Source organism: Calliphora vicina, chromosome 1 (assembly GCF_958450345.1).
Source record: "Calliphora vicina chromosome 1, idCalVici1.1, whole genome shotgun sequence".
NCBI lineage: Eukaryota > Metazoa > Arthropoda > Insecta > Diptera > Calliphoridae > Calliphora > Calliphora vicina.
Window position 1 is genome coordinate 18,586,997 of NC_088780.1, and position 23,610 is coordinate 18,610,606.

General features: G+C 32.7%; 1 protein-coding gene across 5 annotated transcripts in view; it reads right to left on the reverse strand.

Annotated features, from left to right (window-relative positions):
- Alh (Alhambra) overlaps positions 1–23,610 on the reverse strand; it is a 91,507-nt gene that overhangs the window by 36,736 nt on the left and 31,161 nt on the right. Inside the window, exon 1 of one of the 5 annotated variants that reach the window (XM_065515406.1) lies at positions 5,197–5,837. The exons of the other annotated variants lie outside the window; for them this stretch is intronic. Coding sequence (XP_065371478.1) covers positions 5,197–5,781 — 585 coding nt within the window. The 5' untranslated portion in view covers positions 5,782–5,837. Of the gene's footprint in view, positions 1–5,196; positions 5,838–23,610 lie in introns of those variants that run through there. 5 annotated transcript variants of the gene reach the window in all.

The following is a 23,610-nucleotide window of genomic DNA, read 5'->3' on the forward strand; positions in this document are numbered from 1 at the left end:
AACCTGTTTAGGTATCCAAGATCACCACAACAGCCATTGAATTAACAGCCTGAAGGTATCCGCTTGTTTACCGATCATCCAATGATCCGTTAATACTGTCTTCAGCCTACAACATTTCTTTTGGTGAGATGGACGTTTGCAGGAAAGATTTAACCAACTGCGATAATACTCAATGAAAAAGAGTCTACTCTCATGTTCACCGATCTTCCAATGGTATACCATCAGCTTAGAAATGTCTCTATAATGATAGTAGAGTCGGTAGGATCTAGACATTTACAGAAAAGATGAAGGAATGTCTTCTTTATACCAGCTGCGACAATAGTCCATGAAAGGGAGTCTACTCTCAATGTTCATTGATCTTCCAACAATCTGTCTTTAGCTTAGAAATGTCTTGTCTGCTATTTGTTTAACATTGTCTCATTAAACTCGTAAATTCATTCGCCTAATATTTAATCAAATATCTTCGTTTTCTTTTCATAGATGCATAATGATTTGGACACTCACAGAAAAGATGAAAGACTGCATTCCAAGAACCCAACAGTTGCTTCATAATGAGATGCCAAGCAGATTCTTTAAGATCCCGGCAGCAGCGACAATAGCCACTGGAAGAGAGTCCTTGTGTATTCGCTTGGTTACCGATCGTCCATTCGCCTAGAAATTTCTCCTCGATTACGATTCATAGTTTCATGGCTGCTATTTGTTCATGATTGTCCCAAATATAAAAATCGTTAGCTTAATGTTTTCCGAACTATAATTATTCTCTTTTCATAGATGAAGAGTAATTTGGACGTTCAAAGAATATCAGCCTAATTATGAATAAAAAATTCCGCGGGAGTTTGTTCCCCGGGATTTTTTCCCATTGAATTTGAATAGGAAAAATGAGAAAAAACTCCCGGGGAATTTTCATATAATCCGTTCCGTCCTATCATATAATCCGTTAACAATGTCATCAGCCAAGAAATGTCTCTCAGATTTGTCTCATTTATTTGTTCGTCCAATGTTTGACCAACTATTTTGATGAGTCGGATGTTCACAGAAAAAAATTAAAGAAAATTTTTGACAAGATCCCGGTAGTTGCGATAAGAGTCATTAAAGTGGAGTCTACTCTCATGTTTACCGATCGTCCAATGACTTGTTAACACAGACATCAGCCTCGAAATATCTCTCCAATTAGGAGAGATTAATTTGTTCGCCCAATGTTCCCCAACTATCTTTGTTCTCTTTGCATAGATACAAAATGTGTGGGACATTTACTGAAAGAATTATTTTTCTCAAGATCCGGAAGCTGGGAAAATAGTTTCATGTTCACCGATCGTTCAATGACATGTTAACACTGACATCAGCTTCGAAATATCTCTTCGATTGTGAATCATAAGTCCTTGGCTAATTAACATTGTCTCATTAAACATTTTTGTTCTTCTTTCATAAATGGCTGCAATGTTTCGTTTCAACAAGTCTTTTTATTAGATTCTAAAACAAGAAACAGTTACACAGTAGCTTACTATGAGCCATTTGTCAAGGCGTCTACCATGGCAGACGGAAGAAAACTATGTTTTTAGACTTGTTCGGTACCAATCCTCCTGGAATAATCTATCGTTTCGATAGTTCCTTGGTCATAGGTGTAATAATTGGTTTACAATTACGAGATGAAGCAAAAGCTTATTTGACTCCTTTCCTTCTACAAAAATCTATCCTTTCGATAGCTTCTTGAACTCAGCCATGTTGTACTAGTTCCATGATTGTCTTACGTTTAAGAAAAGGAATTAAAACTTGTTCGAATTACGGTCGCAATTGCTTTGGGTTTGCAGAAACTGATCTGATGTTTTTAGGCCAACAGCAGTCATTATGGCTTTGTTGGTTGGCAGACCCAACTTAGTGTTCTTTATGTTCCAGGTAGATTCTATCTTTTTATCTCTGGTGCCATGAAATAGCTCTATTATTGCCTTGAGTGATCTAAATGATACAAAATCCCATTCGAGTTAGGTTTGCATTTGCCTAATTAGCCACATGAAGAGTATGATGTTTTAAGGGCCATTACAATCATTTTCCATTTGCAAATCCTTGAGTAATATTTTCTGCGGATTGGTTTCACCCTTTTCAAGATGATCTATATGAATTAAAAAGGATTCAAGTCAAAGACTCATTCCAATTGCAGGTGGAAATGCGTTAGATGGAGGAGTATGATATTTGTATTTCTTCTTTACAAGGCCATCAAAGTGAATTATTTCGGGTTTAACCACAAAAGTCAAGCCAAAGTTGACCTTGTTGACAAACAGCCTAACTTGACTCGAAGACTTTGTTTCTATTCCATTTGGATAATTAAATAGTTTTCACTGTGCATTGATCTCAAGTGTGTTGTGTTGGCTCCATTTATGTCTCACGTTTGAGAACTGGTACGAAGACTCATTTCAATTGCAGGTGGAAATCTTTAGATGGAGGATTATCAAGATGAATTTTGCTGGGTTTAACCCAGTCACCTTGGCCTAGTTGATCCATAAACCCATCTTGGCTTTCTTCCTTACTTTTCCACCTGGAGAATGTTCAATGTTCCGACTAATACTTGGTCTCAAGTGTGAAACCAAACATAGGGAAGGGAATATATCATGTTAGTTTTATATATAGGACATCAATGATCAATTTGAAGTTCTCCAAGTTTTAATATTTTCTTATAATACTCTTTTCTTAGGATTGACCTACTTAAATAAAGTTTTTTTTTTTAAATATTTCTTCTAAACATTACATTTCACTTTTATTATTTAAATTATCAATTTTTTCTTAAGCTTTAGGCTTGTTGTTCATTTGTTTTGTTTTCGGCAATTGATAACATTGCTCTAATTTTGTTTATGGTTTAACAAATCCAATTCCCATAGAGATTACGAGTAGAATTGCATTTCATTTTCTTGCCATGATGATGATGCAATCTGGCATGATTTAATTTTGACCATTTTTATTTCTTTTATTTCTGTTTCGAAATTATTATGTTTAGGATTAGAGTTTGATTTAATTTTATCACCACCAAATAACAAAACAGAACATAAAAAAGAAGAGTGTAAATTTGTTTTGAAACAGATGGCCGGTTATTGAAACAGGAACAGATGTGTTGCCTCAATTGTGGTAAAATTCTAATTGGAATAGTTGGTTTTCTTGGGTGTGAGAGTGATAAAAATGTCTAATTAAATTTATTTCAAAAAAAGTATTGTAAATTTTTTAACTATTTGAAAGACAATCATTCAAGCGGTCAGTTAGGCTCTGAAAAAGTACATGTTGAGGGTCCGCAACGAAAGATCAGATAAAATGATTACCAATCGAATGTTCCAGATTAATTCAAGCGAATTTTAAGCTCTAATTCATGTTGTTGAAAGAAGATTAAATTTGTTCCACATCAAGTTAGGAAAAGATAATCGATTCATTGTGACAAATCTGATTTATAGTCAAAAACAAATCTTCCAGCTCTTGACGAAACTGTTATTTTGGAATAGACCCCGGTTCGGGTTTGTCATAGAATCCAATCATTGTCGGGGAATCGTTTTGGAAAACGATAAAAAAGATACACTTCACTTATGAAATTCTATAAATTTTTTTTGTTTAATCGATAAAGAATTTAATTCTAGATTGAATATAAAACCCATAACTTTCGAGTTCACGAGACTAATGTTCTTTTTCTGTCGTTTTCAAAACCGATTCCGACAATGATTGGATTCTAAGACAAGCCCGAACAGGCCGGTTACTGTGTAACTCAATCCGAAAACGAAAATGTTCGAAATTGTGTGCTAAATATATTGAAATTCGAAACGAATTCCTTTTGAATCGAATTAGGGGGGTTACTCCCCCAGATTTGTTGTGATGGACCAAAATATTCACAGATTTTTTGGTTTCTAGCTTAATAAACTCAGGGGGTTTACTGAGTAACTCAATCCGAAAACGGAAATGTTCGAAATTGTGTGCTAAATATATTGAAATTCGAAAGGATTTAATTTCGAATCGAATTAGGAAGTAACCCCCCTGTTGAGATCGAAGAATTACGAATGAAATTTCCGAATTTTTGTCATCCCAACTTAAATTTGTCTGCCGAATTTATGTCACCCCAACCTAAATTTGTATGCCACAAAAGGAAAATACGGTCATTCCCCAGTTGAGAACGAAGAATTACGAATGAAATTTCCGAAATTTTGTCACCCCAACGTAAATTTGTCTGCCACAAAAGGAAAATTCGGTTATTAAGACTGATTTATTCAACTAGCTACAAAACCTGTTTCGTATGTGTAGTTGAAAAACAATCCCCCAGTAGAGAACGAAGAATTACCAATGAAATTTCCGAATTTTTGTCACCCCAACTTAAATTTGTCTGCCACAAAAGGAAAATTCGATCATTCACCAGTTGAGAACGAAGAATTACGAATGAAATTTCCGAATTTATGTCACCCCAACCTAAATTTGTCTGCCACAAAAGGAAAATTCGGTTATTAAGACTGATTTATTCAATTAGCTACAAAACCTGTTTCTCTTTGTAGTTGAAAAACAATCCCCCAGTTGAGAACGAAGAATTACGAATGAAATTTCCGAATTTATGTCACCCCAACCTAAATTTGTCTGCCACAAAAGGAAAATTCGGTCATTCCCCAGTTGAGAATAAAGAATTACGAACGAAATTTCCGAAATTTTGTCACCCCAACTTAAATTTCTCTGCCACAAAAGGAAAATTCGGTTATTAAGACTGATTTATTCAATTAGCTACAAAACCTGTTTCTCTGTGAAGTTGAAAAACAATCCCCCAGTTGAGAACGAAGAATTACGAATGAAATTTCCGAATTTTTGTCACCCCAACTTGAATTTGTCTGCCACAAAAGGAAAATTCGGTCATTCCCCAGTTGAGAACGAAGAATTACGAATGAAATTTCCGAATTTTTGTCATGCCAACTTAAATTTGTCTGCCACAAAAGGAAAATTCGTTTATTAAGATTGATTTATTCAATTAGCTACAAAACCTGGTTTCTCTGTGTAGTTGAAAAACAATCCCCTAGTTGAGAACGAAGAATTACGAATGAAATTTCCGAATTTTTGTTACCCCAACAGAAAAATTCGGTTATTAAGACTGATTGTTTCAATTAACTACAAATCCTGGTTTCTCTGTGTAGTTCAAATACAATTTTGAGAAAATCTTAAAATAAGTTGCAAAAACTAATTATAAATATTTACCCCAGACAATAGGAAACGTATTTTCAAATTATGCGGATACGCAGTGGCCGTTGCACCCGTCACACAAATGCCCGCCGATGACGAGGAACACGAGGCCGGTGAGGCCGAAGCCGATATCGTTGACAGCGACGAAGGCGATGACGAGGCAGAGGTGTGCTGATGATTATGATGCTGGTGCTGATGATTGTGCTGATGATGTTCACGTTCCCTCTCGCGTTCCTTATCACGATGTTCTCGATGCTCCTTGCTGTGACGATCACTTCTATGCTCACGATCATGATCTTTATCACGATGTTCGCGATGTTCACGATGCTTTTTGTCTTTTTCGCGTTTTTCACGCTTCTTTTTCTTGTGTTTGCGGCTCTCCTTGTAGTCCATCATTTCGATATTGTTATTATTCGATTCCATGGAGACTACGGTAAAGGCAGCCTCTATGGTGGTGCCCGCTGCTTGTGTGGAGGGTGGTGGTGGTGCTAATTGATCGTTTTCATCGTGCGGCGGTGTTGTATCCATGGCTGTTATGCCAGTTACTAGGTTGGCAGTTTTGGGATTGGATGGATCCACCGCAGTATCCATCATCATCATTTTGAAGTAGGCGGTGGTGGTGGTGGGTGGAGTTTAGTTGTTGAACTTTAATTTTTTTTGTATTATTTTTTGTTGTTTTAGTTTAAAAAAATATCACAGTTATTTTTTTGTAATTTTAATTTATTTTTTTTTACTCTTTTTTTTAGTATTTTGTTTTGCTTCTCTTTTGTTTTTTACAGTGTAAGAGATATTAAAATGATTCTTAAAAATATACTTAAACGTGCATTCATTTTGTTTTGTTTTATTTTATTTAATTTTTTATTATTAAATAAGTTTAATTGATTTTTTTTTTATAAATTATAGGGTTTCTTATTAAATTTTCTTTTTTATATTTATAGGCAGCACTGTTTTAACTACTACCACCATTACACTTTACCACCATTATTTATTTTTCTTTTATTTCTTTTATTCTTTTTTTTTGTTGTTATTGTATTATTGGTAACAGCAACATTAAACATCAAATCAAAGAAGAATCTGTGATGTCTGGTCTAGTAAATAATGCTGCTGCTGCTTGTGTTGTTGTTGTTCTTTTTGCTGTATTTTTTTTTGTTGTATTATTGTTGTTGTACAACATTTATATATATATTTTTCTCTTGTATTTTTCTTTTACATTTATTTTTTTTTTTTAGGTTGGCGACGTTGATATTTTAGGTTTAAACACAATAACAGCAACAAACAACAACTATATACAATTCAATGGCCTTTAAATGATTATGGAGCAGAGGTATCCACCAACAACAACAACAATAATAACTTTAAAACACTCACACATTCATAATATTATACAAAATAAAATAAAATACAAAATTGAGACAATTGACGTTGAGTTTTTATGTTGGCAATAATGAAGAAGCAGCAGCATAAAACACACAAAATAATCAAACGTCAGTAGTTTTGGTGCCAACAGCATAAACGAAAATCACTTTGAAAGAAAAACTCCAAAAATCACAGCCATTACTCAAGAAAAATATATTTTTGTTGTATTTTATTTAATTTTTTTTGGTTAAAAAAACTTAAAACCCACAATAATGACGAGAAGGAGATCAAAAAATAATAATAATTGAGTAAAAACAACAAAAAACACACACACGAGTTTTTATTTTTTAAAAAAAATTGTTTTTGTTTTATCATAAAAAAAAAACAATTAAAACATTTAGTGGCGAACGCGCGTTTATACAAAATAAAAATCCAACGTTTTAATGCTGCGTCTGTGGCTAAACGACTGACTGACAGTTGAATTGGTTGGTTGGTTAATTCTACACAGCCATAGAAAAATATCATGATATCACACACACTTCCACACACAAATATGCTTTTTATGCTCTCTCTTCTTTTTTTTTGTTGTTTCCACTTACACTCTTTACTCACAGACACACACTCATCAAAAAGGTAAACAGAAAACAACAAACATTTGTATAAGTAAAAATAATAACAAAAACAACAACAGCCTACTACTAGCCGTTTATTAACCTAAAATTAAGCAGTGAGTTAAAAGCAATGCTGCCAGATTTAGACGTTTTTTGAGACTTCAAGCCAGCTTTCATAATTTTGAGATTTTTCTTGTTATTATTAGACGCAGAAGTGTTAAATAACAGAATAAGGACTGAGATCGAAAATTTTTTTTAATTTGATTGAAATTATCATTACAATTTACAAAAAATATTAGTTTTATAGTTCTAATCAATCATCTCCCATGAAATATCCATTTCCCTCGAAGGGAAAATTGCTATCGTGATATTCCCCTGAACTTTTCATTCACAATAGCTGATTTTGTTCGTAACAGCTATTTATTGTTTACAAAATTCCATCTAAAAGTTTCACAACATGAGGCAATTTTTTCACGTGAACAAATTTTATGAACGAAAAATGGGAAAAGGGAACATACAATGGTTGACAAAACAATGGAAACTTTTCCAAATATTCCATATGTAGCCCAAAATTTAAAATATTTTTTAAAAATAAATTTTTTTTTTTAGTATTTTACTTGTATAGTTTTATATATATAAATTAACTGAAAAAACAAACAACATAATTAATTATATTCTGAAAAAAAGGGAACAAAATTAAAAATATTCACTATTTCGCTACTGACAAAACAAACAAAACAATGGAAACTTTTAAACTTGTGCAAGAAAGAAGTGTAAAACGAAAATAATATTTAAAAGAACGATGACAGTTATTTTATTTTTAAATTCTGCTAATTTTTCACAATTTTTTTTTCCAAGTTTTTCGCATAATTGCTTTTTTTCAAAGTTAACGAAGGTGGCTAAAGTTAAGATTTGTGAAGACTTAAAAATTAAAATAAAATAATTAACGATTTTAAAGCTGGTTTAAAACAAAAAAGTATCTGTGACAAATATTCAATAAATAAATCAGCAGTTTCAAAAATTATAAAGAAATTTCATGAGACCGGTTCTGTAAAAACTCAACATTTAGGTGGAAGACCTCGTAAGACTACTCCTAGACAAGATAATTTAATTTAATAGCGAGAGAGTTCAAGAAATTCCCAAAAATAACTCCTCGAGAGGTTGTTAATAGCCTAAAATTAGAAATAAGTACCCGAACAGTTGGTAGCAGGGCAAATGAGGCTGGTCTTGGTTGCTATCTTCCTGTGAAAAAACCACTCATTTCTAAAAAGAACCGTTCTGCTAGTCTACAATTTGCCAGGGATCATTTAAACTGGTCGATACAGAAATGGAATACTGTTCTCTTTTCCGACTAATCCAAATACAATTTAAGAGGCAGTGATGGGAGAACATTTGTAAGACGACCAAATTGAAATAGATTAGATCCAAAGTACACAAATAAGACTGTAAAGTTTGGCGGTGGCAATATTATGGTATGGGGATGTTTTTCAGGGCAAGGTGTGGGCCCAATTCATATTATAAAATATACCATGACAGGTATCGGATACATAACCATATTAAACGATGTTATGTATCCATACGCTGAGGAAAATATGCCCCTAGTTTGGAGATTCCAACACGACAACGATTCCAAACACACCTCTAGGGTTGTAACCGAGTGGTTACAATCCAACGAGGTACGTGTTTTGAAGTGGCCTGCCCAATCGCCAGTTCTCAATCCCATAGAAAGTCTATGGGAAATTGTAGATTGTAAAATAAGGACCCAAAATTACACCAGGAAGGAAGGGAATGGAAGCGCTTATAAGGAAATGGCAAAATATTTCAATGAAGACCATTGACTCTTTAATTGGTTCAATGCATCGTCGATGTGTAGCAGTTATAAAAAAATAAGGGATACCCAACCAAATATTGAGTTATTGCAAAGTTTAGACCATATTTGTTAAAATAATATTTAAGTTTCCATAGTTTTGTCAATGCCGTAATAAAGAAATCTTTTAATTTTGTTTTCTCATTTTTAGAATTTAATTAATTATGTCCTTTGTTTTTTGTTAAATTAAGTTAATAAAAGTATACAAATAAAATACTACAAAAATGTTAACATTTTTTAAATAATTATTTCAGATTTTAGGCCACTAATGAAATATTTAAAAAAGTTTCCATTGTTTTGTCAACCACTGTATTTCATGTGAAATATTGATTCGCTATAGGGATCAATAGTGATAAATTTATGAACCATTTCCGGAACACTTTCATTAAGTTTTTTTATAGAGCTTTCTTTCACTTTATCTCCGTTTAAAATCTATCACACTTTTGGACACCTATTTTGTGCTCTTCAATTCTCTTTTAACAAGAGCCCAAAATCTCTCCACTGGCCTTAGCTCCAGGCAGTTTGGAGGATTTGCCTATCTTGGTACAAATTCCACATTATTCACCCCTATCGCGAATCATTATTTCACATGAAATATGTTCCCATTTCCCATTTTTTGTTCATAAACTTTGTTCATGTGAAAAAATTTCCCATGTTGTGAAATTTTTAGATGAAATTTTGTAAACAATAAACAGCTGCTACGAACAAAATCCACTATTGTGAATGAAAAGTTTAGGGGAATATCACGATAGCAATTTTCCCTTCGAGGGAAATGGATATTTCATGGGAACATAAATTTCACATGTTTTTCACGATAGGGGTGATTGTTCTTGTACCACTCAAGACCTTTCTTACCATAGCGACAGGATGCCAAATCAGACCAAAAATAAGTGGTCACATTAAGAAGTCTTATGAATCGAAGCATCCTCTTTTGTAAACATTCCTGGATGTAAATTTCGGTATTTATAGAGACCTTTGTAACAATTGTTTGGCTACTTTTGCCGCAACTGCATATTGCTTGCCCTACCAAGAACTTTTATGGAAAATGTTCAGCTTTTGGGTCCTAAAAAATAATATTGACCCGGAAGCTGCGACAAATTTTCCAGAACATACGTTTCGTCCTCCATTATACATCAGGTATATATTTTTTTTCATAAAATTTGATTTCAATTTCCGTGCTCTGTCTTTGGCCTCTAAATTTTTAGCATCGTTCCTTTCGTGAACTTTTTGCGCCTTGTATGTTTTTAAAACTGCATTGGCTTTAACTTTTCGTACTAAATAGTCTGAGTACTGAGCTAACCGGACTGCTTTCCTACCGGATGTGTTGGGAGCTCTTTTGAAAATGATTTCTATTTATTGGCTTTAGAAACATGATGAGGACCATTCCTTATACCTAAACCAGATTTTCTATCAACGGACAAGTTCTCCCGATACTGTTTAATAACATTTAAATCAGTTTGACGGCCGACCTTTGATTGTTTGGCCAACTTTTTGTAGGACCAAGTTCGGTTTTGTTGAAAATATTTAATAATTTTAGTACGCATTTTTTCTAATCACTCATTTTATATTGAAACATATGATCGAGCGATGTCATGATGGAATGTTACGGTTTAATGTCTGGCTGCATATTCAATGCTCGCTTCAAACGAATCAATTGCGTTCGGTACAGGTTCCCTGTGATGATCTGACCAGATTTCAGGAGCTCATAATAATTTGCTTCCACCAAACAAAGAGAATTACGCTAAGCATGGATATTTGGCTTTGGTGTCGATTCGGCTGGTTGGCCGGGCTTCACATATGACTTCTTACGCTTCGAGTTATCACAATGGATCCAACTTTCAAGGTCTCATAATTTCCCTGCTTTTGGATGAATCATGCAGCTTGCTAATGTTTTGAAATTGCTGATTGAGTAGCTCCCAATGATTTTGTAAGCTCTTGTTGAGTTTGACAACAATCTTCATGGAGTAATGACTCCAATTCTTGGTCTTCAAATTTTTTTGGTTGGCCTTTTCGATCTTTGTCTTCCTTCCAACTCTCGAATGTTGAAACCGAAAGAATACATTCACCATAAGCTTTGGTGAGCAAACGGTGTGCTTAGACGGCACTTTTTTTTTAAATTAAAGAAGTAAAGCTAAACTTCCTGCGTTGGCACAAAATTCGATATTTTTGAAGCAAAAAAAAAAAAACTTATCTTTACACAACAACAATGTTCCTTAATACGCCGATGCATTCAATCAACAATCTTTTCACAATGAGAGATATCAATCTCATTTCAAATGTGGTGTATTTTATCCCAAAGTTTAATTACACTTTTCTTTTCAACCTGGGCCACAATTTATCAATGGGGTTTAAACTTGGACTTTGTGCTGGCCACTTAATAATATAAAACATGGGTTTTCATCTTTGGACAAGTTTATTTAACAGTCCCACTGCATCACGTATGTTTTCAGCCAGGGTAATTTTCTTTACGTATTGATGCCATTGATTTGTACCAGTGGACCAACACTAAAGTAGAAGAAACATCCCCTAACAATTATGGAACCACTTCTTAGACTTGCTTGGCAATTCATGTTTAAATGCTATATGAATATAAAAATTAAATCTGTTTATTTTCGTCTCATCTGACCATAAAACTCGTTTCCAGTCTTTGTCCGACTATTCAGTGCATTTTGCCTTGTTTTTCTGATATTTACTTTTTATCAGAAATAATACCATGTTGAAATAACAGTTTCATTTAAGGAAAAAACTTAAATAATGACAGCCAATTCGACAGCAAATGTAGCTTCAACAATATGGCCGCTATCAACTGTCAAAGTTCGAGAGTCCCTATTGGGTCACACTACTCAATGAGATTTAGAAACTAGATCAAGACTCAATACTAGTGGGAAGATTAGTTGATCCAAACTGTCGTATTTCCAAGCAGTTAATCACCCCTATCGGCAATAACATGTGAAATTTTGTTCCCATGAAATATCCATTTCCCTCGAAGGGAAAATTGCTATCGGGAATATCATGATGAACTTTACATTCACAATAGTTGATTTTGTTCGTAGCAGCTGTTTATTGTTTACAAAATTCCATCTAAAAATTTCACAACAAGGGAAATTTTTTTCACGTGAACAAAGTTGATGAACGAAAAAAGGAAAAGGGAAAATATTTCATGTGAAATGTTGATTCGCGATAGGGGTGAATGTTTTCCTTATAGACAGTAATTGTCACTAACATCTGATCACTTGTCTGACTCCAATTTATATATGTTGGGTCATTTGTTAGGTATGTGCTCTTTGTAGTGCAGAGAGAAGACAATTGGTTACTTTAAACATCCCAAATAATCTAGCGTGAAGACAATTATCACTTAAGTGTCTCTAAGTAATCTAAACTTTAATTTTTTAAGAAATTAAATGTATTAACCATTGGATCTGGCATCTACGGCAACATTGCATTAAGAGAGAGGAAGAGAGAACGTAATAGAGAACACACACATTTAATTAACAGGGTTGGGTATTTTCAAATGGCAAAACAAAACGAACAAAATCGCTAAATTGCATTAAATAAAAATGTTTAAACACATTTTTTTACTTAAACTTGTAAAAAGGGAAAACAATCCATAAAGAGTTATTACATCACAAGAATTACAAATGAAACTAAAAGTTCAAAAATCAAATTTTTGGAGGACAAATTTAAATGTTTCATTGATAATTAAAATACTTTTAAAATATAATAAAATCTCCTTTTTATAGTCGAAAAATTCAGAAATGGAAATATTTTAAAATAAATAATACGAAAACTACTAAAATTATTGATATATTTTTGCATATTACTATATTTATAGGTTAAAAGATTAAAATATAATTTTTTTAAAATGGAAATAAGCTTTTTATATAATTAATACCCTAAAAAAGCCAAATAGAATTCTTGTAATCCTCAAAATTGCTCGACCGCCAAAATCTCTTTAAAAAAAGCGCCATAACTGCAACACCCAATAATAAAACTGCATTTCTTGTTCCAAACGTGTGTGCAAATAAATTAACCAAGAAAAAAAAAAACTGAATTTGTTGGTGGTTGCTTTTAAGTGATGAGAGAGAGAGAGGGAGAGTGGTTAAATATTATTTTAGAAAAATCTCTTTTGTTCTAGATTGCAGTCACGCACAGTGTTGCCAGACAAAGTTTACCTTATGTCCCCAATCTGAAAGTCGATGTCCCCAAAAAATCCCCATTTGAAATCCCCAATTTTGTCACCATAAAAAAAATTAAATTATATTGTTAATACTAAATTTTACTATGTTGAGTTTAACAAACTAAAGTTGCAATCTGGCATAATAACATACGACAAGCATTTTTACATCTATTTACCTCATTGTCAGTTTTCAAAATGTTGATTCATCGATTTTGGAACAAGTTGTTTGGAAGATGTCATTTTACTTTGAAACCTGCCAAAGAATTCTTGATGTTTATCCGATTTTTGTATGAATTAGTTTTTATAACTCCTTGAGAAATCAAGAGCTTTATAATATTCGATTTTTTATTCCAGAAAAAGAAAGTATATTTTGTAAAAAATGGACAAAATAAGCCATAATTTCACCGCATCGGAAGTGGAATCCATTTAAATATAATTTAAAAAAAGCATTGAAAAACTCATTGTCGTATTAAAATAGAACTTAAAGATAACACTCTGCTGCAAAATAAAACTTTTTGTCAGAACTTGAAAAGCGACCCAATGGTGGTTGTAGACCTAGGTGAGGGAATACTAAAACCGTTTTCAAAGATTTTGAAACTTCCTCAAAATTTTGAGTTATTTTGAAAAAAACTGTTTTAAGTAGTACTTAGTACCTCTAACTCACACATTTTGCATATTTTTTTCGTCGTTTTTCAAATTCAACAAAGTTATTTTAATTTTTTTCTATGAAAACCTATTTTTTACACAGTGTTTTAAAGACAATAGAATATATAGAAATAAACATTACTTGTCGAAATCGGTTTATATTTGCAAAAGTTATTAAACTTTTTCGAAAAAAGTTCCAAAGAAGGGTATATTGAGTTAGAGCTGATGTTTGCAACGTGCAAAAATATTGTCCCAATACCCACCTTAAAGAATACCAATATGTTCTGGATCACTTTCTGAGTCGATTTTGCGATGTCCGTCCGTCCATGTAAACCTTGTAATCAAACTACAGGTCGTAATTTCAAAGATAATTTGGTACAAGCTCTTGTATTGCCCCAAGGACGAAGCCTATTGAATTTGATTGGAATGGGTACATCATTTCTCATAGCCCCCATACGATTGCCCTATCTGAAAATAGTTAAGCTGTCATAAATATCTTAGTTATATAGATATAAAAAACAAATTCAGCAAAAATAAGTTTTATATATGCCGAACCTGCCTCACCAAATTTACCATATAATGCCCACATCCGAAAATTATTTTAATGAGTATAGATTTCTTAAAAATATTTCAAACTCAAATAAAATTCAACACAAATAGTTTTCATATACATATACAGAAGACATGTTAAGAACTAAATTTTCTTTATACATTGCAATAAAAATGTATATCAATGCATTGGTATAAGCTTTCATATCAAAATAAGTATTGAAATGCTATTAAAATCAAATTTTGTTTTTTTTAGATATTCTTAACAAAAACAATACTTATAACTTACAAATGTATCAAAAGATGCACGGTATTTTAAAACGTAATCAGTTTTCTTTCCAAACCCGTTTAAAAATATAAAGTCGGACAAAAACTGACTAAAGCTGGCCCACACGGAATGATTTGTTCGCCTGATTTGTGATTGAAAATTTTCAATTACTTGTGATTTTTATCGCGCACATCCCCATTAACAAGTAACAAGATGTCGAACACGACCAAATCATAATCACAAATCAACCGTGTGTGGCCAGCTTAAGTTACAGGTCGACGATAAGTTGAAGAACATCATTGAAAACTTTTTTTTTTGAATAAATTCTGAATTTGAGGATGTTTTTTGAAATTTTTTGACATTTTTTTCACTTTCGCACAGTGTAATTAACATTTAAATACGAAGTCAAAAATTGGCTCCTAGAGAATGATTCAGCTTTCTGTGTTTAGCAAGAATTTAAAACAATTTAATATCTGTGAACTTTTGATGAAATCCTTTTTTAATTTTTTTATTATCAAAATAGTGTCCTGGAAACGAAAAATCTAAAATTTTTGTGTTTTTCATCAAATTCTGAAGAAATGAAAGAAATAAAATATGATTATTTAAACAAAATATAAAACCAAATAGATTAGAAATTGAAATGTTTGTCAATAAATAGCTCTTCTGCTTTATTACTAGGCCAAGTACTCTACATTGTGAATACCGTTAATGTCTAAAAATGTAAAATCCCCAAAAATGGATGTAAATCCCCAAATTTTGTTAAAATCCCCAAATCCCTCCCCACGAAATTCTGTCCACAAAAAAATCTTGAAATCCCCAAATTGGGGACAAATCCCCACATCTGGCTACACTGGTCACGCATACACGTGCATGAAACAATCTCGCTCTTGCACAAAACTACCTTAACAATTTTGCTTATATTCTCAGTCACTCTATCTCTCTTCTCTCCCAACATTGTACTATTACAAAATTTTCCCATAAGCATGGCCAATAAAGAAAAGCAAAAAAATTAATAATACTCATACAAAAAAGTTCAAATCAAATAAAATTGTATGAAAAACAGACAAAAAAAGAAATAAAAAAAACACACGGACTCAACATAGACATTGCCGGTTTCTACAATCTGCACGTAGGCACAATATTTTTCCCTCAATACCTTTTGTTATTCTTAAACACTGCGATGTGTTGCGTTGTGTATAGGAACAAAAAAAAAAAGAAATAACAATGAAAGCAACAGCAACAATAACAAAGTCTTGTTGTACAGTTGTGGTAAGAAATGTACTAAAAATAAATACAAATGAAAAATATCCCCCCCAAATGTTATGTAGTTGCCACATGGATTAACGATATAATCGTCATGATAATATAAAAGTTGGTCACTTGATTAGAGGTTTGGAGGACGTTAAAAAATATCTTCACTATAGATTATTTTATATTCCAAACTTCGTTTTAGGCTAGTCGAATTTAAACAAGGTACGAGCAGTGGTGAATACGGGCTAATTCAACGGAATTCATTAATTTTCTATACCTATAAGCAGTCGGATCGAGTACCTACAAGAGTTTTGGTCCTCTCCTTTGCCAAAAAGGACTTCTACAAAATGGCCATTCATCGATCATGTTCGGAATCGCCACGATGTGAATGTCGCATCGCGAAAAAGATTCGTCCAATGACGAGCCTCTTATTGTACACATCTTAGCTCGACAGTAGTCAAGACCATCAGCGAAAATTCTTGAGTCTTTGAAGCATCAGTGTAGATTGAGATCTCATAATAAGGAAGGATAGAGTTTGCCATCCAGTCTTCTTTGGTCGGTATTCTCGGCTCATGACTCTGGACCTATCGACATGGTGGTATCCAAACTGGGTTAGGGAATATATACAATCCATTTCAACTTCACCATGATGGAACTGAGAGCCTTGGTTGGTAAAGGACTGTCCGAGCAGTTATAAATGGTCGACGACTCTTAAATGAATTCCTGTTCGCTATAAAGTAAACTAAAGCTTGGAACCTTTATTGTGCAGTCTGAGAGATATCCGATCATTTCGAACCTCTAAACGTTTCCGCCTTTGAACTATCAGTGTAGATTGAGATTGCATAATTCCAAAGTACATAGTTAGCGGTTCAGTCTTCTCTGCTGGATATTCTCGTCTTAAAATACCAAGAATCATTCACACAGATCCTTTCATGATCCGATACCCCATCTCATTCTGGAGTCCAAGCTGGGTTTGTGGATGTATACAATCCAGTAGACATTTGAAAATGTTGAAAGGGAGAGCTTTGAATGCTTCAGGACTGCAAAGTAGACATTAATGTTCGAAGACTTTTGTTTGAATTCCTGTATAAATTTCCGCTTGGATAACGGTGCCTATCAGTCTAAGAGACACCTGAATGTCAACGTAGATAACAATGGTCGAAGATTGAGTTTCTGTAAAATTCTATCAGCCAAAGCTATGACGTAAATTGAACATCGGTGCAGTTACTGGACAGTCTGAAAGATACTCAAAGATCAAGATCATCAGAGAAAATTACCGAATGAGACCCCGTTTTTGTCATTGAAACAACAGTGTATATTAAAATTGTATCCCAAATGACTGTGTTTGCGTCCCAGCCTTCACTGGTCGGTCGGTATTCTATCAAAATTCGAAGTGGGGTAGCCCATAATCTGATTACCGACACCATATTGACCTGCTCATGCTTTGTAAGGTGGTACTATGACCAGTACAGTCTTGCTTCAGTCCGCCAGACTATTTAAGTCTTAGAGCCAACTTAACAAAAGTGTTTCTAATGAAAATATATAGGAGAAGTATGTTCAGCATCGCCTTAACACTGGATTGTTTGAGGAGTAGAGCTCATCGACCCCATTGATCGCAAGACTAGTTAGTCTCTGTACTTCGTATAGAGTACAGAGATGTGTTTTGGTCTTCACCATCCTCCAACAAACAAGTCCAACATAATCCAGGATGGGTCTGTGTGTACACTCAATGTAAAATGTATTGTTTGAGTGCCCATCTTTTCCCAAACGTCTTTCTACCTGTGTAAATTGCATAATGAGCCTTTCGGATACAACTCTCAGCTCGACAGATATTTGACTTCTTTTGAGAATTCCAAAGTAATGCCATCCAATCGAAGAGGCCGGAAATACTGGTAAAAATGTAGCGTATTGAAGCTCAAAGCTGATTCCATTAGTTTACTTATGGTGGGAAGAAATTTACCTTCTATAAGGAACACGAGGTCATCAGCATATGCAACTACCTTGGTGCCTTTCAAAGTGAACAGGATTGCATTTACGACAAGGTTTCCAAAGATTAGCGATATAACACCAACTTGCGGAATGCTTCTTCTCACAAACTTCATTGTACTACTCAATACTGCACTCGCATTTTGGTCCTGCTCATGGGAATTTTCCCCCATCCAGTCCATTATTCGTTCATTCATTCTCTAAGCAGCTCAGGACTTCAAAAATTGATGAAATGTATCAACATTGTTTAATGCATCTTCAATATCCAACAATGATGTATCCAATTGATGTCTTCCTTATCGATAGTTCATGCAATGCAGTTGACACTGACGTTCCTTGCAAGTAAGCGTGTTGTGGCTTTTAGCAGTTACTCGCTGAGAGGATACTTTTGACATGGAAGTCAAGCAGTGTTTTAAATAAGAACGACGACAGACTGATCGATGTACATTCCTTTGCATTGTTCTCTGCCGCTTTTGGAATAAATGCCACTGTCAACTCCATTTACTCTTTAGGAATGTACCCCGATTCGAGACTGCCCCTAATGATTCTGATTATCCTGGTCACGATGGCGCTGACATTCACGCCTATCGTGAAAAACATGTGACAATAAACAATATGTTCCCATGAAATGTCCATTTCCCTCGAAGGGAAAATTGCTATCGTCATATTCCCCTGGATTTTGTTTGTAACAGCTGTTTATTGTTTACAAAATTTCATCTAAAAATTTCACAACATGGGGGATTTTTTCACGTGAACAAAGTTTATGAACGAAAAATAGGAAACGGGAACATATTTCATGTGAAATATTGATTCGCGATAGGGGTGATTAAGTCCATCTGCCTGGACTTAATCCTAGGCGGTGCTGTGGAATTTCTTCAAGACTGCTCCCTAATGATTCTAATTATCCTGCTCATGATGGCGCTGACTTCATGTTTAGACTATTTGGCTTATAATCCTTGGCGATGTTGTGGAATTTCTTCAATACTGCTCCCTAATGATATTGATTATCCTGCTCATGATGGCGCTAACATCATACTCAGACTGATTGATCTATAATCCTTGACGATGTTGTGGAATTTCATCAAGACTGCTCCCTAATGATTTTGATTATCATGCTCATAATGGCGCTGACATCATGTCCAGGCGGATTGGTATAATCCTAAGCGGTGTTGTGGAATTTCTTCAAGACTGCATCCTAATAATTCAGATTTAGCCAGCTCATGATGGCGCTGACATCATGTCCAGGCGGATTGGTCTATAATCCTTGGCGATGTTGTGGAATTTCATCAAGACTGCTACTTAATGATACTGATTATCCTGCTCATAATGGCGCTGACATCATGTCCAGACTGATTGGTCTATAATCCTTGGCGGTGTTGTGGAATTTCTTTTTCGCTTTTGGAATACCACTGCAACCTCTCTACTTTCTTTAAGATTATATCCCGACTGTAGGCAGCCTCTAAAGATTCTAATAAGCCATTAGGCTGATATCTCATGTTGTATTAACACTGAGAAAATGTCATCTGGCCTGATTCGACAAATATAGAAATTATTGATAAAAAAAATGTCTCAATTTCGGTTATATCAATTCTAATTAACTTATAAAACTTGTTTGCTATACATTTTTAATAAATAGTGTGTTATAAATATTAATATTGGGTTCAAAAATACAATATCAGTGAAATAAATCCTTATAATCATCATAAAACTTAGTTTTATCAGTTTAAACAAATCTGGCAAGCCTTAATTAAACCCGCAACAATATCAATAACAATAGTAGAGGAGAGAGTAATAGTAACAAGTACTAAAAAGAGCAATGATAAAAAGAGAGTAATATTGTTAAGGTGACACTAACTGAAAAAGAGCAAGCAACAAGACAACAATATCTTAATAGTGGTAACTAAAGTTTTGTTTTAACTTTAAATAAATAACATTTAGTTTAGTTATTTAAAGTAAGAAACAATCAAATCTTATCGTTAACTAAATACTTTTGACTAAAATCAAGATTACGACAGGAAGTTATAACAAAAAAAAAACTTGTGTAAATTAAGCAAGAAAAATGTTGGAAAAGAAACACAAATAAATAAATAAACACTAAATTAGAACACAGACAGAAAACTACTTACAATTGTGTTTGAAACTAAAAAAAAAAATAAATAAAAACCAAAACACAACAACAAATATAAAAAAAAATATAAAAAAGAAGTACAAATCATACACATTTGTAAGTATGATTGTGTGTAAGGCCCAATGTCAGTGCCCTTTTCGGTTTCTTCTATATTTGTTCATTCTGTTGTTGTTGTTGTTATTATTGTTAATAATAATGCTGTTTGTCTGTAGCAGCCAGCTACTACTTATTGCTATTTTTGCTGTTATTTAGATTCTGCTACTGAGTTTTTAACACATTGTTGTTGTTGCTGCTTGTTTTTTTTTTTGTCTTAGGCCTTAAGAGATTGTATTTATTATTTAAAAAAACATTGTATTTTGTTGGTTATTAGTTGTTTTAACTATTTTTAGTTGTGTTTTTTTTATATAATTTCCGTTTTGTTTATAAACATGGCCATGTAGTAGTAGTGTCATTGTGCTGCCAGAGTAGCAGAACAATTGCATAGAAAGAATAGAGAGAGAGATACAGAGAGAGAGTGTGTTATTATTACTTAATAGTGCTGCTTCTTATTATCCATTACTCAAATGCAGTTTATTGTTGTATTTTTATTAAAAAAATCTTATCGTCATCATAATTGTCGTCACAATTACGCTCACTTTACCACACCAGGTGTATTATTCACAGCAGGGATGGAAAAAGTACAATTGCATTTGTACTTTTCCGTATTTTAAACATTTAAAACTCTGCTTTAATAGCCCAAACAACAAATTAAATCATAATACCTAATTGGAAACTTTAAAACTGTAATATCAGGCAATATTTCGAAAAACAGTTTAGGTTTTGGAAATAATATTTTCGGTACCATTGGGAATTGTTACTTATCCAGGCCTGATTCATACCCACTGTTGTATTTGTTTGTGTAATACAATTTCTTATTAAGGTGAGAGAGTGTGTGAATTTTAAGTGAATGAATTGGCTGAGTAACTGATCTTTAGGTAATTTCCTAGTGTTTGAGAGTAATTTGAACGGGGGGAATTTTCATTTTAATTCACTCACGTACAATATTTCGCAATAAGTTATTAGAAAAATGTTCCAAATAGCTACAAAACAACACGCGTTTATACAATTATTAAAATATTTTGTATTTAAGAGTAGTAAACTCCATGAGATCAGTGCCAGCTAATTAAATATTTATTATGGGGAGAGGACAAGCAAGTTGCATTAGATCAAATGGAAAACCCCTAAAATATTATTTATATTGATTTAAAAGGGAATTTCTGTAGTATAAATTCCGTTAAAAATTTCATTAATATTCTTACACATTTAGCAATGTCAAATAAAGGGAAAATCCCTTTTTAATTGAAACAAATGTGTTATTAATGATTAAATTGATAACAAGCGGATATGACTCGAGTTATTTAGTAACATTTAAAAGAAATCATTACTTGCTAAAAATTGCTTCGTAAGAAACAAATCTGAAATTCAAATAAAATTACTGAAACAAATCAATAATTCTACACTTGGGAATTTCTGGGAAACTGTAAAAATTTCAAATTATTAAAGTTTTTCAAAGGTTTTAGTTAATTTAAGACATATTTTTAAATTTTAGAAATTCCTATTTTGGTTATGAGAAATCCCTTATTTTAGGAATTTGGGGGAAACATTAAAAACTGCTAATTATTAGTTTTTATTATATAATAAAATAAATTAATGGAAATATTCAACTTTTAGCAAAAATCCCAGAATTCCGAATTTAGTTAGTGAAAATCCCCCATTTGGATATTTCTGGGAAACTATAAAAATTGCAAATTATTGATTTTTCTAACAGATTTTAGTTAATTTAAGACATATTTTTAAATTTTAGAAATTCCTATTTTGGTATTGAGAAATCCCCCATTTTAGGAATTTGAGGAGAAACATTAGAAATTGCTGATTATTAGTTTTTATTATATAATTAAATAAATTAATGAAAATATTCAACTTTTAATAAAAATCCCAGAATTCCCAATTAAGTTATGGAAAATCTCCCAAGTGGGAATTTCAGGGGAACTCCAAAAATTGCAGAATATTGATTTCTATTATTTTTTTTTTCTCCACAACTCCTGCAGCATATGGCTTCCACAAAGCATCTCCTTTTTACTCGGTTCTCGGAAAATCCCCCCATTTGGTAATTTCTGGGAAACTGTAAAAATTTCAAATTATTGATTTTCCAAAAAGATTTTAGATAATTCAAGACAGTTTTTTAAATTTTAGAAATTCCTATTTTGATTATGAGAAATCCCCCATTTAGGAATTTGGGGGAATCATTAAAAACGTCTTATTATTATTATTATATAATTTAAATAAATTAGTGAAAATATTCAACTTTTAGCAAAAATCCCAGAATTCCCAATTTATTATTGATTTTTCTAACCGACTTTAGATAATTTAATACATTTTTTTAATTTTTTGAAATTCCTATTTTGGTTATGAAAAATCCCCCATTTTAGGAATTTGAGGTGAAACATTAAAAACAGCTTGCGTTTATTATATAATTAAATAAATAAATGAAAAGAGTTGAAGTTCTGTGATATTAGTATTAAGTTTGACTTATAGTATATGTTTGTGTTGTAATGATTATTTATTTATTTATTAATTCTGTGTCGTGAAGTCCAGTTTTTTAAATAATAAGTTAATTGACAATGTAAACAATAGAATTTCAATTCAACAATAAAAGAAAAACCCCTGAAGAAGTTTGAAACAAGCAAACGAAACGTTGGGTAAATAATAATAAAAATGAAAATACTTTGATTTTTATTTACACATTTGGTAACAAATGATTGACCATAAATAGCCCGTAAGATTGGAATCTTAAAAACTAAAATTGTCAACATCATTGGTCATAAATAGAAAACTAGAAAAATATTCCACTTTTAATAAAAAATCCAGAATTCTCAATTAAGTTATGGAAAATCTCCCAAGTGGAAATTTCAGGGGAACTACAAAAATTGCAGAATATTGATTTTTATGTTTTTTCTCCACGCCTCTTGGAAGCATATGAATTCTACAAATCATCTCTATCTTACTCGGTTTCCTGCCCAGTATTCCCAATTTAGTTAGTGAAAATCCCCCATTTGAAAATTTCTGGGTAACTGTAGAAATTGCAAATTATTGACTTTTCTAACAGATTTTAGTTAATTTAAGATATTTTTTTAAAATTTAGAAATTCCTATTTTGGTTATGAGAAATTCCCCATTTTAGGAATTTGGAGGAATCATTAAAAACTGCTGATTATTAGCTTTTATTATGTAATTAAATAAATTAATGGAAATATTCAACTTTTAGCAAAAATCCCAGAATTCCCAATTTAGTTATGGAAAGTCTCTCAAGTGGAAATTTCTGGGGAACTCAAAAAATTTCAGATTATTGATTTTAATGTTTTTTCCACACCTCTTAGAAGCTTATGGCTTCTGCATTTCCATCTTACTCGGTTTTCTGCCCAGTATTCCCAATTTAGTTATGGAAAATCCCCCATTTGGTAATTTCTGGGAAACTGTAAAAATTGCAAATTATTGATTGTCCAACAAGATTTTAGTTAATTTAAGATATTTTTTTAAATTTTAGAAATTCCTA